The sequence below is a fragment of the Oryx dammah genome, unplaced genomic scaffold (genome assembly GCF_014754425.2).
Source record: "Oryx dammah isolate SB20612 unplaced genomic scaffold, SCBI_Odam_1.1 HiC_scaffold_8, whole genome shotgun sequence".
In the NCBI taxonomy this organism is placed as follows: Eukaryota; Metazoa; Chordata; class Mammalia; order Artiodactyla; family Bovidae; genus Oryx; species Oryx dammah.
Window position 1 is genome coordinate 7184563 of NW_024070192.1, and position 17459 is coordinate 7202021.

The 17459-nt window shown below is 64.9% G+C and overlaps 2 protein-coding genes across 3 annotated transcripts in view; one reads left to right on the forward strand and one right to left on the reverse strand.

Annotated features, from left to right (window-relative positions):
* Positions 1-13554, forward strand: part of MYO15B (myosin XVB) — a 30133-nt gene extending 16579 nt beyond the window's left edge. The window contains exons 25-62 of the mRNA XM_040244318.1: positions 109-204; positions 307-542; positions 628-806; positions 1035-1107; positions 1551-1712; positions 1991-2091; positions 2187-2263; positions 2383-2467; positions 2658-2747; positions 2914-3017; positions 3116-3373; positions 3604-3685; positions 4060-4501; positions 4592-4682; positions 4796-5015; positions 5424-5578; positions 5786-5845; positions 6588-6663; positions 6796-6914; positions 7050-7168; positions 7253-7394; positions 7599-7710; positions 7814-7971; positions 8379-8527; positions 8699-8759; positions 8856-8928; positions 9291-9367; positions 10637-10713; positions 10815-10930; positions 11023-11117; positions 11219-11296; positions 11426-11522; positions 11689-11834; positions 11976-12091; positions 12347-12492; positions 12604-12737; positions 12830-12970; positions 13140-13554. Of these exons, the coding sequence (XP_040100252.1) occupies positions 109-204; positions 307-542; positions 628-806; positions 1035-1107; positions 1551-1712; positions 1991-2091; positions 2187-2263; positions 2383-2467; positions 2658-2747; positions 2914-3017; positions 3116-3373; positions 3604-3685; positions 4060-4501; positions 4592-4682; positions 4796-5015; positions 5424-5578; positions 5786-5845; positions 6588-6663; positions 6796-6914; positions 7050-7168; positions 7253-7394; positions 7599-7710; positions 7814-7971; positions 8379-8527; positions 8699-8759; positions 8856-8928; positions 9291-9367; positions 10637-10713; positions 10815-10930; positions 11023-11117; positions 11219-11296; positions 11426-11522; positions 11689-11834; positions 11976-12091; positions 12347-12492; positions 12604-12737; positions 12830-12970; positions 13140-13199 (4803 nt within the window). The 3' untranslated portion in view covers positions 13200-13554. The remainder of the gene's footprint in view (positions 1-108; positions 205-306; positions 543-627; positions 807-1034; positions 1108-1550; positions 1713-1990; positions 2092-2186; positions 2264-2382; positions 2468-2657; positions 2748-2913; positions 3018-3115; positions 3374-3603; positions 3686-4059; positions 4502-4591; positions 4683-4795; positions 5016-5423; positions 5579-5785; positions 5846-6587; positions 6664-6795; positions 6915-7049; positions 7169-7252; positions 7395-7598; positions 7711-7813; positions 7972-8378; positions 8528-8698; positions 8760-8855; positions 8929-9290; positions 9368-10636; positions 10714-10814; positions 10931-11022; positions 11118-11218; positions 11297-11425; positions 11523-11688; positions 11835-11975; positions 12092-12346; positions 12493-12603; positions 12738-12829; positions 12971-13139) is intronic.
* A 5-nt stretch (positions 13555-13559) lies between these two features.
* The window catches only part of RECQL5 (RecQ like helicase 5), a 29615-nt gene continuing 25715 nt past the window's right edge, over positions 13560-17459 (reverse strand). For both annotated transcript variants that reach the window (XM_040244538.1, XM_040244539.1), the window contains 10 exons: positions 17361-17397; positions 17181-17239; positions 17020-17093; positions 16388-16481; positions 16029-16163; positions 15242-15780; positions 15008-15098; positions 14593-14811; positions 14345-14414; positions 13560-14257 (listed from right to left, as the gene is read on the reverse strand). In XM_040244538.1, coding sequence (XP_040100472.1) covers positions 14157-14257; positions 14345-14414; positions 14593-14811; positions 15008-15098; positions 15242-15780; positions 16029-16163; positions 16388-16481; positions 17020-17093; positions 17181-17239; positions 17361-17397 — 1419 coding nt within the window. In that variant the 3' untranslated portion in view covers positions 13560-14156. The remainder of the gene's footprint in view (positions 14258-14344; positions 14415-14592; positions 14812-15007; positions 15099-15241; positions 15781-16028; positions 16164-16387; positions 16482-17019; positions 17094-17180; positions 17240-17360; positions 17398-17459) is intronic.

Here is a 17459-nt window from a genome sequence, read left to right on the forward strand (position 1 = left end):
CCCATCTTCCTCTCGTACGTTCCTTCAGGGCACCCCCGGCCCTGTGTCTGGCAGGTCACCACGCATCAGCCTCTGCTCAGACATGTGGCACCCCCCCCTTCCTTGCAGGAGCCCTCCTTGCCCCACCCTGGGCAGCTGCTGACCAAGCCCCTCACCCAGCTGGACGGTGCGAACCCTCAGCATGCCCTGGATATCAACAAGGTGGTGAGTGACCCAGCAGGGAGGGGACAGGGTGGGCCCGTGCCAGGGTGTTGGCGGGCACAGGGAGCCCTGCACGACCTGCCTCCCCTGGCTTGGTGTCCGCAGATGCTGTGGCTGCTGGGGGACGGGTCGCTGGCGCCCTGGCAGGAGCAGACCATGGGCCAGTACCTGGTGCGGCAGGGGCAGCGCTGGCCGGGGCTGCGCGACGAGCTCTTCAGCCAGCTGGTGGCCCAGCTCTGGCGCAACCCCGACGAGCAGCAGAGCCAGCGCGGCTGGGCCCTCATGGCCGTCCTGCTCAGCGCCTTCCCGCCAATGCACACCCTGCAGAAGCCACTGCTCAAGTAGGGGGCTCAGTGGGTGGGGGGGCCCGCGGACGGGGTCAGCAGGCCACCCCAGGCTCACAGCGGCCCTGTGCTGTACCCGCAGGTTTGTCTCTGACCAGGCCCCCAGGGGCATGGCAGCGCTGTGCCAACACAAGCTGCTGGGGGCCCTGGAGCAGACACAGCTGGACCCTGGGTCTGCCCGGGCCCACCCGCCTACCCAGCTCGAGTGGACAGCAGGATGGAGGCGGGGCCGCATGGCGCTGGACGTGTCCACCTTCAGCGGTGAGGCGCGCGTCCTTCTCAGGGCTCCAACGGCAGAGTCTGCCCGGCACCCTCGCCCTTCCCAGACCCCCTTCCCACCTCAGCCCTCCCGATGTGATCCTGACCTCCCGATGTGACCTTGACCTCCCTGTCATCCTGCTGGTGGGACCCCAATGGGACAGCACCCCTTTCCCCATCAAGGTGGACCCTGCTGTCCCTCACTCTCACCGCTGCCCCTCCTCCTTGCAGAGGAGTGCTACTCGGCCGAGGTGGAGTCCTGGACCACGGGGGAGCAGTTTGCCGGGTGGATTCTACAGAGCAGGTCTGGGGATCAGGGATGGGGGAGTCTGGCCAACACTGACCGTTGTCCCGTCCTCCTTCTGAGTCCTCCTCACCCTCCCAGCCTGCTGTCGCGCCGAGCACCTTCTGCGGCTGCTCCTGCAGGCCAAGGCCTGCTGCCCAAGGGGTGAGGGCAAGGGGTGGGGGTCGGCAGGCAGGGTCTGGACAGCAGATTCCAGATGGAGAGCGAGTAGGGAGTATTCCTGCTAGATTTGGCCCAGATTCTGATCAAATTGGTAAAATAAATACAGCAGAAAAATACATAAAAACAAACAAAAACAAATACATCAGAGCCAACGCAGAGGTAGAGGGCCTTTTTTGCAGAAAAAGATTGCCTCCCCCCGCCGCACCCCCAGGTCCTTGCCGCTTCTGGATGCTCACCTGCCTGGGTGACCACCCTGTTCTCCCTGCCCCTGTCTCGCCCAGAGGCCTGGACCTGCCCCCGCGTGGCTGGTCTGTGTCACTGCACTGCAGCGACTCCTGGAGGGACCTGGCCGGCTGCGACTTCGTGCTGGACTTGATCGGCCAGACCGAGGACCCGGGGGACCCAGCCAGGCCCCATAGCTACCCCATCGCCCCCCGTGGCCTGTAGGTGCCACCCCAGCACCCCTGGCCTGCTCCTGTCCCTATCCTGTCATAGGCGACCCCACTGCCACCCCGTCATACCCTGGGGTTCCCTGGTGCTACCGCAGGTCCAGCCCCCAAGCCTCCTCCCATCCCGTGGGGATGACCCCGACACACCCCCGCCCCTCTCCACAGCAGCTTCTACACCTTGCCTCAGCCTGGGCACCCCACCTCCTTAGCTGGGCCTCCATGGCTGGAGGAGGCCCTGCGAACCCCTTAGCTGGGCCCACTGTCTCCTGCAGAGCCGAGAACATCCCCCTGGCCCCCAGCATCCAGGCCCCCTCACTGCCCCCAGGCCCACCTCCGGGTCCAGCCCCAACACTGCCCAGCAGGGGGCGCACAGGTAAGGTGGGGGTGGGCACACTCAGGTGGGCAGGGCGATGAGAATGGGTTTGCAGGAAGCCCCTGCCCCCAGCAGGTGACGCCAGCCCTCCGTAGGTGAGTCCCGGACCTCAGGGAGCCTGGATGGCTTCCTGGACCACCTCTTCGAGCCTGTCCTCTCCCCCGGCCTCAGTGTGAGTGTCCTGCGCCCCAGCCCAGCCCGGTCCCTCCCGTTCTGGGGCCTCTGCTGCCCCTCCCAGCCCTCCTAGGACTCTAGCTCTGACCTTTTGACCTGTGACCTTTGCCTTCACAGGATCTGGAGCAAGGCAGGGCTCTGACTGGCCGCATGAAGGGAGGGGGTGCCATGGGGCCCATGCAGCAAGGCAGCTACCCCATGGGTGAGTGAGGGGCTGAGCCCATCTGGGGTCTCCCTGCCCACGGACGGGGGGGAGGCGTGGCCCGGGCTTCCCACACAGCTGCCGTCAGAGCTCCAGCCCGCACCCCGGTGGCCCGTGCTCATCTCCTCACCTGGGGCTGGAGGGAGGCTGTCCAGGTGGGCACTGACGTGGGAGGACCCTGTCCCCGCAGTGTACCCAGGGATGGTGCAGATGCCCAGCTACCAGCCAGCCATGATGCCAGCACCCATGCCCATGATGCCAGCCATGGGGCCAGTCCCAGGTAAGACTGGACTGTGGCAGCCCAGTCCCTTCTTCAGGGGGTGGGGTTGTGGTGGACCGGGCCTGGAGTAGGGAAGGTCCCGCCTGGAGGGCACAGTGGGCAGGGGCTGGGAGCTCGGCCATGGCGCTAACCCGCCCTGACTGCCTGCCTGCCCGCCACACCCCAGCCATGGTGGTACCACCACAGCCGCAGCCCGTGCTTCCCAGCGTGGATGCAAGGCAGCTGGCGGCCCAGCAGCAGGACTTCATCAACCAGCAGGCGCGGATCCTGGTAAGGACGGGCAGGGCCCACGGATTGCCTCGTGGGTACCAGCCTGCAGGAAGAGGCGAGGCTGGCTCTCATCTGGCGCATCACGCCCTGTCCATCAGGCCCAGCAGATGACCACCCAGGCCATGACCTTGTCCCTGGAGCAGCAGGCAAAGCAACTCCAGAAGCAGAGTCAGGCCCTGGCAGCCCCAGCCCCAGCTCCAGCCGCAGCTCCAGCCCCAGCCGCGGCCCCAGCCCCAGCCACGGCCCCGGCCCCAGCCCCTAGAGCAGCTTCCCCGACCTCACCTCCTCCGGCCATCACCCACAAGCCCAAGAAGACACCCACCCCCCAGAAAGAGCAAGAGAGTGGCCTGGAGTTGGTAGGTGCCCGCCTGAGGGTGAGGAGCCAAGGCTGGGGAGATGGCAGGGCCTGGGATGGGCAGCTGGCTTCAAGGCTGCAGACGTGGGAGACATAGGGGGTTGGGGATGGGGCTGCAGGGCGATGCAGAAAAGATGCTGCCCAGTCTCAGCCCCGCAGGTCCGAGTGGGTGCGCTGTGCGAGCAGCAACTTGGCCAGCAAGGCTGCTCCTTCTGTTCCCCTTCCTGCCAGCAGGAGGCCCCGCAGGAGGCTGAAGACAGGCACCCACGGCCCAGGAGCTTCCAACAGAAACGAGACTATTTCCAGAAGTTGGGTGAGCGCCCTTGGGGAGGCAATCAGACACAGAGACTCAGACACCGCCCCAGCCTGGCCAGGGGATGGGGGGTTGCCCTCTGGTCTGGGTGGCCCGTCCAGGAGCCCAATGTGCTTAGTCGCTCAGTCGTGTGCAACTCTTTGCAACCCCACAGACCGTAGCCTGCCAGGCTCCTCGGTCCATGGGGATTCTCCAGGCAAGGATACTGGAGTGGGTTGCCATGCCCTCCTCCAGGGGATCTTCCCGACCCAAAGATTGAACCCAGGTCTCCTGCATTGCAGGCGGGATTCTCTACCGTCTGAGCCACCAAGGAAGCTCAGAGGGGCGGGCCAAGTGGAAAGTAATAGACAGGACCAACTGGGGGGCATTTACAGGGCAGCAGCCGAGCAAGGTGAAAACCATGAAGCCTCCAGCCAAGGTGAAGATCCCCCAGGCAGAGGTGCAGGACGAGGAGCCAGAAGAGGAGGGACAGAGAGCAGGTGGTGAGGAGGCGGGGGGCAGGCTGGGCCTCTGGGGTTCTGCCCAGGGTCTCATGTCTTTCCTCTCTTCCTGGGCAGGGCCCTCACCTCCGCCTCCCCTGGTGGTGAAGAAGCTGCCACCGTCGCAAGGTGCAGCCAGAGCTGCACAGGAGGCTGAGGCTGAGCCAGCCACGGAGCTGGGGCCTGGCAGGGGGCACAGGCCGGCCGGGGGCAAAGCCGTGGTGCGTAACTCGGACCCTGAGCCCTGGCGGGCAGAGCCGAGCAGGGAGATCCGCAACATCATCCGGATGTACCAGAGCCGCCCCGGCCCCGTGCCTGTGCCCGTGCAGCCGGCGAGGTGCCAGGGGAAGGGGGGAGGGGAGGGAGGAGGGGCTAACCGCTCCCCAGAGAGTCACCCTGTGAACTCATGACCTCTTCCTTCTTTCAGGAAGCCCCCCCAAAGTTTCCTAAAGAAAAACAACCCCAAGGATGAGGCTCTGGCTAAGCTGGGGATCAATGGTGCCTCCTCACCCCCTCAGGTGAGGTGCCCTCTGGTCCAGAGCATGGCTGCTCCATTCTGGAATACCCCTGAGGCTCCCCAGGGTGAACTTGGCCCCGGGTCACAGCCTCTGTGTGTTCCCTGCCTCCCCAGACGCTGTCCCCCAGCCCAGGGAAGGCCCCCCCACCGGCCGTGGCCCCTCGACCCAGGGCCCGACCACGGCTGATGCCCTCCAGCTCCATCAAGGAGAAGCAGGGGCCCCTTCAAGAGCTGTTTGGCCAGAACCCACCCACTGCCCAGAAACTGCCCCCTCCGCCAGCGCCTCCACTGCCTCCGCCCTGGGAGCCAGCTAGCCCTCCAGCTGAGCCCCGCAGTAAGGAACCCCACATTTCTGCGCGGTGGGCTTTGGGGGGGCACGGTGGGGGGGATTTCCAAAGACCTCTCCAAGCTCACAGCGCCGAGGTCAGCGGCTTGGGCTTCTGGACTTTGGAGCCGTGGGCGAGGAGCCCCAGCTTCCGCGTTCCCGTGGTGGGCAGGGCCGGGGCACCCCCGGGGCCTGTCTGGCACAGACGGACTGTCACACACAGGGCGTTGGCCCCGGCAGGAATTTAGTGGCCGTGCTGATGTGGTCAGGGAGGCCCCATGCACGTCTGGGACAGCTGGAGGTGGGAGTTGGGACAGTGGGTGGGAAGGAGGCGGCAGAGGTGAAGCTGGCCGGGTGTGCGGGGCTCTGGGGAGGAGGATCTTCTCTGCCTGTGCCCCCATCACCCCGTGGCCCCAGGCAGGTCCACACCCGATGCTCTTCGGCCCCTCCGTCTGCCAGGCTTGGTGGAGCCCATGGGGGACGAGGGGGTCTCCACCCAGCTGCTCGTGCCCTCTGGCAGCGTGTGCTTCTCCTACGCCAGCGCCCCCTGGAGGCTGTTCCTGCGCAAGGAGGTGGGCACCAGGGTGGGCTTCAACCCAGCCGCTCTGGGTGGGGGGCGGGGCACAGGCTGTGGAGGAGCCAGCCTGGGACCCCAGCGTCGGCTCCCCACTGCCCACCTCCTGGCCTGGTTTCGTCTGAGCCCAGGAGAGAGGTGGGGCGGGAGCTGGGCTGGCGGGGGACCACCCCAGCCACTCTTGGTCTCCTGTGCCCCCATCCAGGTGTTCTACCCCCGAGAGAACTTCGGCCACCCTTACTGCCTCAGGCTCCTCTGCGAGCAGGTGAGCACCCCGCCCCGCAGGGGTATGTGCAGACAGACGGCGCTCCCCACCCCTGGCCAGGTTACCACCGTCGGGCGCTGGCGTGCTTCAAGCCCTGCCTTCCTTTATTTATTCCTCACAACATCCTTCAGAATGAGGACTGTTTTTGACTTCTGTGTGTTAGTCTCTAAGTCCTGTCCAATTCTTTGTAACTCCATGGCCCGCCAGGCTCCGCTGTCCATGGGATTCTCCAAGGCAAGAACACTGGAGTGGGTTGCCATGCCCTCCTCCGGGGGATCTTCCCGATCCAGAAATCAAACCCGGGTCTCCCGCATTGCAGGCAGATTCTTTACTGTCTGAGCCACCAGGGAAGCCCCTTTTTGACTCATAACAAGGATTCAAAATGAAGCGTATGCAGTACCCAGCACAGGCCAGGCACAAGCAGGTGCTTGCCAGCACCTGCCTGCTGCCTGTGGATGCTTCCAGAGGCTCGGGTTTGCTCCCCCCAGTTCTATAGCACCCCTCCTCCCCCAGGTCTGTTCTTTCAGGGATGCTTAGCTGAAGGAGGAGCAGCAGCTTGACGAGAGCAGGCAGCTGGGGGGGCAGGTGGGAGCTCTGGGTGGATGCGGCCCTGAGCTTGGAAGCCCCTGCGTCCCTCAGCGTCGCACCCACGGGGCTCTGCAGCTTTTCCTCCGTGCGTGGCTGCATCTGGGGTGCGCTGAGGCCACGGGACCGGGTGGTGACTGCCTGGCTTGCCCCCCAGATCCTGAGGGACACCTTTGCCGAGTGCTGCATCCGCATCTCCCAGGACGAGAGGCGCAAGATGAAAGACCTGCTGGGTAGGTCCAGGGACCGCAGCAGGCTCGGGGAGCTGGGTGACGGGGGTTGGGCCTGTCCAGAGGGAGGGAGTAAACTCTGGGGTCCCCGCTGTGAAGGATCCTGGGGACAGGCTGGGGCTCCTCCTGCTGCAGGAGACCTGGAGGTGGGCCTGGACTCACTGGACACGGCTGAGGATGGTGTCAAGAAGCGCATCGTGGTGGCCGCCAGGGACAACTGGGCCAATTACTTCTCCCGCATCTTCCCTGTCTCGGTCAGTGAGGCTGGGGATGGCAGCGGGCTGGGTGCCAGCTGGATCCTTTGGCAGCAGGATGAGAGCTGGGGCGGGCTGGGTGGACGGTGGCCTGGAGCCGGGAGCCGGGCTGTGACCCACCTGCCTTCCGAGCAGGGCGAGAGCGGCAGCGACGTGCAGCTGCTGGCTGTGTCCCACCGGGGGCTGAGACTGCTCAAGATGACCCAGGGCCCCAGCCTGCACCCCGACCAGCTGAAGACTCTCTGCTCATACAGGTGAGCGGAGGCCAGGGCTGGGGCTGGGGGCGGGGGTGGGCTGGTGAGACGGTCCCCCGGCTCATGCCCTCACCCTGCGCGCAGCTTTGCTGAGGTGCTGGGCGTGGAGTGCCCGGCTGGCTCCACCCTGGAGCTGTCGCTGAAGAATGAACAGCTGGTGCTGCACACGGCTCGGGCCGGAGCCATCAAGGCCATGGTCGAGCTCTTCCTGAGCGAGCTCAAGAAGGCAAGTGTGGGCTGGCTGGGGGCCTCCACCACTGCTGCCTGCCGCCCAGTCCGCCCTGGCTGGTCTCGGGGCTGTCAGCCACGCTCCTTCGAGCTGCCTGGAGTCGGGGATGCTGGGTGGAGAGTGAGGCCAGCAGGGGAGCAGGGGGGACAGGTAGGAAGGGGTCACGGCAGGCTGGCCCCTCACCCGCCTGCCCACCTGCAGGACTCTGGCTATGTCATCGCCCTGAGAAGCTACATCACCGACGACCACAGCCTCCTCAGCTTCCAACGCGGGGACCTCATCAAGCTGCTGCCGGTGGCCACCCTGGAGCCAGGTATCTGCGGGGCAAGCAGGGTGGCAGGCAGATGAGGCGGCACCTCCAGTGGGCACGGTGGGGGGTGGCACGTGGGTGAGGCTCTGTCCTTGGGCGTCTCTAGGCTGGCAGTTTGGCTCCACGGGCGGCCGCTCCGGACTCTTCCCTGCTGACGTCGTGCAGCCGGCAGCTGCTCCGGACTTGTTCTTCTCGACGGAGCAGAGGAGTTCCCAGGGGCACAAGGGTCAGCTGCAGCGCAGAGAGTGGGATAGGGCATCGGAGGTGAGGAAGACAGGAGAGGCCGAGGCAAGGCCTCAGTAGGAGCCGAGGAAAGGGCTCCATGGCCCCGGGCAGCCAAGGACCAACCCCCTGCCTGGCAGGCAGCGCTTGGCCTGGTGCCGCCCCTCTGCCCACTCCTGGTTTCTTGCCCTGCCACTCCGCAGCAAGACTGAGCTCCCCGTGGGCCGGGGCGGGGCTGTCCGCCCCTCATGCGGCTCTTGTGGTACCTAGTACGGTGGCGCCTGAAAAATGCTGAATAAATGGCTCTTGACCTTCCTGGCTTCCGGTGGTGTGCTCACTGCAGCCGCTCTGCCTGCTCCTCTTGGGGTGGGCGGGGCTGGGGGCTGGGGCAGGGCCTCGGGACAGGCCAGTGGACCCTCAGGTGGCACCAGGTCTCCTGTGTTTCCAAGTTCCCCACCCACCCCTGGAGCCAGGCGCACAGTGACAACTCGGCCACCACCAGCATGTCCCCCTCCGTGGCCTACGTGGCCCTGCCCACGGACTCGGACTACACCATGCAGGAGTTTGCCCTGCGCTACTTCCGGAAACCCCAGACCCTGTGAGCGCCCTTCCTGTCCCCACCCCGCGCCAGCCCATCCTCAGTCCCCCTGAAGTGGGCCTCCCTGCTTGAAGCCCCCGGGCCAGGGCTCTCTGTACCCTCTAGACCTGGCCTGGGATGGGGGGTGGGAGGGCTGAGCAAGCATGGGTGTCCTCCCCCGTCCACCCTCAGGCCGGCCCAGACCAGTGGAGATGCTGAGAAGGCCATGGCCAGCCTGGTGCAGTACAGCAAGGTAAAGGGGACGGTGGGGGGGAGCCAAGCCCACGGACCTGCCCGCTGGCCCTGCCCCGCCGGCCCCAGACCTACAGCCCAGCCTCTTTGGCTGCAGGCTCCCATCCAGGAATCGCTCATCAGCTTCAGTGACGAGGACACGAACAGGCAAGCTGTGGAGAGCTTCCAGGGTGAGTGGCCACAACCTCTTGTGTCCCTGTGCCTGCGACCTAGGAGTCCAGTCGCCTTCTTGAGTTTGCCGTCTCAGGGAGGCGCACTGGTGGTTCCTGTGCCACGTGGCCCTCCCCACTTCTACTCATGCTCAAGGGGTTGTGGTTTGCATGGGGTCTGCGCTGGAAGGCAGTGGTGGGTCCAGCTCCCTATGCGCTCTGCGTAGCCCTGGGGCCCACAGCATCCCTGAACCTTGTCTCATTGGTAAGGCTGGGACTGCCGCTTCGCTTGGCTCCCATGCATCTTGACAGCAAGGCACGAGATGGCCCCACGTAGCGATGGCACCAGCCACAGCTCACCATGCATCTTGTCCTGCCCACAGCTCTGATGCAGTTTATGGGGGACCAGTCCAAGCCGCGGGGCAAGAACGAGCTGGATCTCCTCTATGGGCTGCTGAAGGTGAGCACAGGCTGAATGTGCTGGAAGCTGCAGGGGAGACAGTGAGCCCTGGGGGCCCCTCTCGATCTTCCTGCTGGGCCTCCAGGGCATCCCCTCTCCTTGTTCATCATCATCCCCTTTACATGTTCAAATCATCCAGTAATGTTCATTGAGCAGCTGTTACATGCTGGGCCCAGGACAACTGGGCCAAGTTGGTCAAGCCCCCACAGAGCTTACAACCTAAAGAGGAGATGGTCAGTAAACCATAATGCAACATGCCTGGGTCCAAGAGTGCCTTGGAGAGAGAGAAAGCAGGGGCGGGGCTGCTCTGCAGCAGGCTTGGTGATAAGGTGATCCTGGAGCAGAGGCCTGAAGGATGCCAGGGAGTGAGGCCTGTGTGCCTCAGGGCAACGAGTGAGCGGGTGGCAGGGGGGGTGGCAGGGGGAGTGGCGGGGAGGTGGCAGGGGTGTTGGCAGGGAGGGGGGAAGGAGACTGGCGCCAGCGATTGAGGGGGAGTGGAAAGTGAGGACCGGGAAGGGCGGTGGGTCCAGAGCGTGGAGGCCTTGCCCTCCACTGTCAGGACGTCTGAATTTTCAAGATTGGGGAAAGCACTGGAGAGTTTGAAAGACAAACGTGGCTTACAATTCATGGGTTTGCTCTGGCTATTGTCTGTGATTCTGGGAGTTTAAGGGCAACGGAAGGGTTACTGCCATGATCCTAGGTTAGACATGGTGCTGGCTCAGGCCCAGAGGCAGCAGGAAGGGTTTGCTATAAAATGCACGTGGGGTGTGAGGGAGAGGCCAAGGATGACACCAAGGCTTTGGTCAGGGCACTGGCTGGTCTCCTACAAGGATGCCTGAGTGAGGGAGCAGGGCTGGCCTGTGGTGGAATCTGTTGAAGTCTGAAGTCCCAGTCTTCAAGTGGAGGGTGTGGGCTTCAGGGGAGATGTCTGGGCTGGAGGCAGGCCCGGGGTGTCATGAGTGCAGACAGAGGCCCAAGGGCACTGCAGCCTCTAGAGGTCCCGGTGGTGAGGGGAGTCAGCTGAGATGACTGGGACAGAGGGACCAGAGAAAGAGGACAGGACCCAGCTCGGCCTGGAAGCGGGTGAAGTTGGTGACTTGGCAAATGGCCAGCGGTACAGATGCTGTTGAGCCGAGTGAGACCAAGCCCGAGAGAGGACTGTGGCTGTCACCCCAACCTGGCGCCCGCCCGTGGCCATTAGCAGGATCTCTCTGACCTCAGATTCCACGCCATCCCAGCCTCACTGCCTTGCCCCTCCTGTCCCCACAGCTCTGCCAGGAGAAGGAGGATCTCAGGGACGAGGTTTACTGCCAGGCCATCAAGCAGGTCACAGGACACCCCCGGCCGTGAGTGGGGGATGGGAGTGGGGGGGGCAGGGGGGTGCCTCTCAGGGAAAGCACAGCACTGCGACCTGGCCAGCCTGAGGCCCAGGCTCTCTGCCCTGCAGGAAACTCTGTGCAAGAGGCTGGCGCTTCCTCAGCCTCCTCACGGGCTGCGTCCCCCCGTCGAACACGCTGATGCCCTACGTGACCAAGTTTCTGCAGGATGGGGGTCCTCACCAAGGTGCTGGCAGGGAGGGGCTTCTGGGCTGGGGTCTTGGCTGCTCAGGGAGGGGCAGGGAGATGCTCACAGCCCGGCCTGGCTCCTCTCTGCAGAGCTGGCCCAGAGCAGCCAAGAGCACCTCCAGCGCACCGTCAAGTATGGGGGTCGCCGGCGGCTGCCCTCCCCAGGCGAGATGCAGGCCTTCCTGGTACTGGGGGTGCGGGCCGGGCAGTGTTCCAGGACTCCCTGTGGGTGGCAGGAGCTGGGGCCTCTTTCACGGGTGGACTGACCCTGCTCTTGTCCTGGCAGAAAGGACAAGTAGTCCACCTGGTCCTAATTCACTTGCCTGGGGGTGTGGATTACAAGACCAATATCCGCACTTTCACGGTGAGTGCAGGGCCACAGCGGGGGGTGGGGAGACACAGGAAGCCGTGTGTCTCGGTTCTGGGAACCCCCCCCACCCCCGAAGTCCTGTTCCGTCCCCAGTACCCCCATCACGGCTCTGTACACGTCTAGGTGGCAGCAGAGGTGCTGGAGGAGTTGTGCAGGCAGATGGGCATCACGGACCCCCAGGAAGTGCAGGAGTTTGCTCTCTTCCTCATCAAAGGGGACGGTGAGCCACCCGGCCTGGGGAGGAAGCACGGTCCGGGTGGATTCCACTGCTGTGGCCTTGGGGGAGGCAGTTCCCACCCTTGGGGCTGGCCGGGCCATGGGCGGGGCTTGGGCGGGGCTGGCCCTGGTAAGCCTGTTCAGGTTGGGAACCTGGACTCTCGGTGCAGGTGAGCTGGTGCGGCCCCTGTGGCCCCAGGAGTACCTCAACAGCGTGCTGGGGGGTCCGGACGTGAGCCTGCACAGCCGGCGGCTCGGCTGGGAGACCCGGCTGCACTTTGACAATCCCACCTACATCAGCACCCACTACAGCCAGGTCTGCCTTGCACAGTAGTGCCAGCCTCAGCTGCCTGGGCAGGGGCCCTCCAAGAATCCCTGCCCTCAAAGGAGAAGGGAGGGTGCCAGCAGTGGGCTTGAGGCTCAGGAGTAACCCCCTTGCTGCCCCCACTCTGCTCAGGTGCTGCGGGACTACCTGCAGGGGAAGCTGGGGCTCAGCCCCCAGGAAGACACCCGACTTGCCAGATTGGCTGCCTTGCAGCAGCTCAGCAGGAACAAGGAGGAGCCCCCCTCAGAGTGAGCATGAATACAGCCCCCATGCCTCCTGTCACCCCCTTACCCCTCCTCCAAAGTCAAGGCCACTGGTGCCCTTCATGACCCTAATCCAGCGGGCTGTGTACACCTGTCCCCCATCCTACCCCACGTTCCTCCAGGGCAGGGCCCACACCTCATCCATGTTTCTGGATCCCTGGTCTCACCCATGGTAGCCACTGGTTCATTGATTTAGCACCAGCTGTTTGCCCAGCCTCGCCTGACCAGGCTGTGTCCTAGGCAAGACCTCCTGGCTTACTTGCCGAGGAAGCAGCAGTGGCAGCAGCAATGGCAGATGAACGTGGCCACCGTGAAGAGCCTGATGGGCCGGGAACTGAGGCAGCTACAAGGGTGCAGCTCCCAGGAAGCGCAGATCAGCTTCATCAGTGGGTCTGGGGCAGGGGGCGGCCAGGGAGGGGGCAGGGGGCACCCAGGAAGGAGGGGCAAGGGTAGAGGAGCTAAGCAACTTCTCTACCAGCCCTGCTCTCCGTCTGCAGAGGCCGTGAGCGAGCTGCCCCTCTTTGGGTACACGGTCTACCTGGTGCTGCGAGTGAGCAATCCGGCCCTGCCCAGCCCCGGCCTCCTGGGGCTGAACCGCCAGCACCTCGTCCTCATGGACCCCGGCTCCCAGGTGGGCTGGGCTCCTGCCCCTGTGCTAGTCTGGGCACCCTCGGGGCACTGGTCTCCTCCTCCCCCCGCCCCGACACTGACCCCGCCCCCCAGGAACTGTGCTGCTCCATAGCCCTGAGGGACCTGCAGCGGCTCCACCTGCTGAGCCCACTGGAGGCAGAGGGCTCCCCTGGCCTGGAACTCAACTACGGCTCAGCTGACAACCCCCAGACCATCTGGTTTGAGCTTCCACAGGTGGGTGGCCTCCGCGTGCCCTGAGAAGGTAGTAAGTGCCTCACCCAGGCCTGGTGTGCCTGGCCGCCTGGGCCCAGGCTGCTGCCCAGGGCTCTGGCGTGGCGGGGCTGGGGGACAAAGGCGGGGGGCTGGCAGGGGAGCCCTGCCCTCATGTGCCACACCTGCACAGGCCCAGGAGCTGAAGCACACCATCACCTTCCTGCTGGACGGCAACCCTCCTTCTAGTTAGGGGCCGTGCTACACCCAAGGCGGGGGCAGAGATGGAGACGGGACCCCTCCCCGGCCCACGTCTCACCTCGACAATCTCCTCTGGGTGTGGTGAGGCCAGTCTGGTTTGGACTTCAGCACTTGGCTGTCCTGGAATCCACTGTAGCATGGCCCACAGTGGGGCTGCTACAGGGACTTCGTTCTGCGAGCCTCGCTCTGGGGTGGGCCTGCGGTGGGGACTGCAGGAACTCGGCTTGGGTGTCTGGGGGGTCACCCAGCCTGGGAGAGATGTCCACCTGGGCCCTGGCCCTACATCAGCACGTGCCCAGACCTGGGAGGAGCGGCTGCTGAGAAAATAAAACTCCTGAGAGAACGGGGCTGTGCACGTGCATGTCAGAACCAACCGGACACTTTATTCTCCTGTAAATGCTGACGTCCTGCCCAGTCTTCCTGACCAGGAGCTGAGCAGGGGCAGGCCGGGCTGCTGCTCCTCTTGGCATGAGCTCTGCCCCTGGGCTGGGCTGCAGGCGGCATCGTGAAGGGAGAGGGCGGTGGGGGTGGACCAAGGGCAGCTGGGGCTCCTCCTGAATTGACTCCACAGCCTTGGCCTGCTGGCCCTCGCCCTGAGTTTAAAGTGTTTTAAGAGGTGGAGGGACCGTTTTCCTTCTGCTCCTCTGGCAGCCATCACACCATATGCCCCTTTCTCACCTGGGGATCTGGCCCAGGAAACCCAACTGCGAGGGCCAGGAAGGCAGGCAGGCGAGGAGAAAGAGGGCCTAAGGCTTTGCGAGCAAAAAGAAACGTGGGCTGACCTCGATTTGGGAGGTGTCCGGGCCCATTTCCAAAGTGAGGTGTGGCTGGAAGCGGGGAGAGCCTGGGAGCAGGCCGCCCACCCTCCCTGGTCCTGAGCGAGGCCGGGGTGGGCCACACTGGAGTCTGGGGGGCAGGCAGGAACGTGGGCCCCATCGGGCCCCATCAGTCATCTCTGCGGGCCACACAGGCCGTGCCAGTCGGCTTCACTCTCGCACCGGGCTCGGCCACGGAACAACTGCTTGATGACGTCCTGTGCCTCTTCCTTCACTAGATTGGGGGGGGAGGGGGCATGAGGGCCAGTCCCCTCCCGGCAGAGCCCACAAGTCCCTCCCGGCCGGTGCCGCTCGCACTCACCGCTTCTTCCCGGACAGGGGTTCTGGGTCAGTGAGTGTGAGAGGTGGCGGGCGAAGGCTTTAAACAGTTCCTGGAGAGAGAGGGTGGGGAGGAGCCAGGAGCACCCATGCCAGGACCCAGGGCAAGGCAGACCCTGGAGGGGGCTGCGGGCTTCCGCCTTTCTTGTCCTGGACTCATGCTTCCCCCACTCCGTCTACACCCCAGGGCTCCAGGCTCAGGGGAGAACAGGGCCCAACCACCTACCATACCTTGGATGCAAACTTGCCCTCCTTGTAGAAGGGGGTCAGACACTTGACCACCACATTCGCAGCTTCCTTCAGGGAAATGCTGGGTTCCGAGAGCTGGCAGGAGCCTTGGGGGCTCGAGGGGCTCTGGTCGCTGGCTGAGACGCTGCCCTTTGCCTCAGCTAGGATGGAGGCCTTGGCTGAGGGACGTGGCCTCTTCTGAGCCTGGCTCCCTGGGTTCTCCTGGGCAGGGCCACAGCAGAGGGTCACTCTGGGGTCCCCTGTTCTGGGCCCCTCCCTTCCTTCTGGAAGACTGGGCCTCTGCGTCCGCTGGCTCCCTCTGGCCCGGCCCATCTGCCCTGCGGTGTGGACAGTGGAGACAACTGTCTCGGGGCCCCCCAAGCAGGCTCCAGCATGGCAGCCTCGTGCCTCTCGGTACCTGCTGGGGTCTGGGCCGCTTGCCTCTCTGTGCCTCCTCTGTGGGGCTGGGCTGGCCTTCGGGGAGCCTCTGGTCTCTGAGCGGGCAGGCACTGGCCGGAGGGGGAGCAGGCATCAGGGTCCAGTCGCCTCCACCCCCTCAGCCTGGGCAGCCCCGCGAAGCCCGTGGCAGGAACCAGCCCCGCTGCAGAGGCCCAGGGAGCCAAGGGGATGCCAAGACTGCCCACGTGCTCACCTCAGCCCCTCCTCAGCGCACTCCTTGGTCTCGGGGTGGGCAGCCAAATGCCCCACGGCTCCATCCTCCTGCCCTGAGCCCTTCTCCAGGAGTGTCAGGGGTCCCCTCACCCCATCACGGGAGGGGCTGGTACTATCTGCCCCTAGGGCTGCAGTGAGTGGGGGTGGGCTCTTGGTCCTTCGGCAGAAGAAGCGGGCGATGTTCTGAGAGTCCTTGAGTGCCGCGGCGGCCAGGAGCTGCTGCTTCTTATTGACCCGGACCTTGGCAGTGGGGCTGCCCCGGGCAGGGCCTCTCTCCTCCTCGGGGGAGGGCCCCCAACAAACAGCACTGCTCCCGGGGGCCTCTCCTCGGGGCCCGGGGAGGGGCTCGGTGCGCTCCGTACCCTGGTGGTCACAGGGCCGGCTGGGGGCCCCCTGCCCACCACCCTGCTCAGGCCGGGGCTCTTGCTCCGGGACCCAAGTCTTCTCCATCAGCTCTGTGGCCGTCTGGAACAGGCAGGAGGCTTTGGGGAAACCAGCTCCTACCCGCTTGGGCTTGAGCTGCGAGGAGGAAAGAGGCTGCTGACCACAGGCCCCTCCAGCACTCGCTGGTAGGTCCAGGTGTGGCCGCAGGGGCCGGGGAAGGCAAGGCTGGGCAGGCCAAGGCTTGGGTGTTGGGCTGGTGAGAGGTGCTGGGGGGGCTCCAGGGCAGGGGAGAGCAAGGGTCAGGGCTGTGATGCCAGGAGGAGCAAGGACGGTGCTAATACGAAGGGCGAGGGGCCGGGGCGCCGGTGGCGTGGTGGACTCACCGAGTACACCTGGGAGGCAGGCAGGATGTCGTGCTCGGTGGGCTCCGGGGGCTCGGCCTGGGCGCTGCAGCTGCTGGTGCTGCTTCCCACACGGTACAGCTGCCTATCCTTCGAGGCTCTGTGGATCTCAGCCACCTGCGGGGGGGAACGCCCTGGCTGGCACCCACTAGCTCCAGGCTTCCCCTGAGTGGCTTCTGTGGCTCACGCTTGCAGGCAACTGGACACTGGACAAGTTCTAGCCCCACGGGGCTGGCTAGCAATCCCTGCAGCCAGGGAAGCGGGGGAGCCAGGCTTCCCCCCACCTAAGTGGCCCCCTGGGTGGGGAGCCGCCACCCTTCCCGCCCCTGCCCGACGCCCACCTTCTTCAGCACGCTGGCCTTGTACAGGTTGGCCACCTTGGCACTGCGGAATGTCTCATGTTCCAGCTCCACTGCCCTGGCCTGGAGGTCAAGTCTGAGGGCAGCAATGAGATTAAGGTGTCAGGCCTGAGGCCAGCCCTGTGATTCCCGCAGGGGACCCTGGAGATGGCTTCAGGGCCTGGTGGGAATGGCCTTGGGCACAGGGATTCCAGCCTGGACTGTCTGGGCCCCTGTGGGTTACTGTTCTTCGGAAGTTCCTGGCAGCCTGTCATGGCCAAGCCTGCCCTCGGTGGGGCTGTGTGAAGACCCACACCCCCTTGGGAAGATGAGTCACAATTTGGGGAGAGGTGCCCAAATAAACTGGGCTTCCTAGGTGGCTCAGTGGTAAAGAACCTGCCTGCCAATGCAGGAGACACAGGAAAGCAGGGTTGGATCCCTGGGTCGGGAAGATCCCCTGGAGGACGAAACAGCAACCCACTCCAGTATTCTTGCCTGGAGAATCCCATGGATAGAGGAGCCTGGTGGGCTACATACAGTCCATGGGGCCGCAGAAAGTCGGACACGACTGAGGGACAGAGCACGCACGCACGCCCAAACAAGCGGGGGGTGGGGGGGGGGCTGACGACACTCACCTGTCAGCAGAACCCGCGGCCTGGTGGTTACTGCTCAGCGCCTCCTCCAGGAGCCCCAGGCAGTGCTCACGGGCCTGCATCAGGGCAGGAAGGTGGTCACACAGGTCCCAGGTTGGGGGGAGGAGCCTGAGGGCAGGTGTGAGGAGCTGCCCACCTCCTACCTTCACAGTGAGCCTGGGGATCTTCCTACTGGCAGCCTCTCTCAGGGGACAGTCCTCATCTGCGGGGAGGAGAGGCGAGTCCTTCCACCCTACTGCCTGCTCTCTCGCGTTCCTGACCCCCCAACGAGGCATCCTCCACCCACACCCTGGGACCAGCCCAGGGGACGTTTCTGTACTGACCTGGGGGTACGAATTCTTCTGTCTTGGGGTCTTTGCCCTGGAAGATGACATGAAGTCCTGTGAGTCATCCTATCCCATAGCAACACAGCTCCGAGTCTA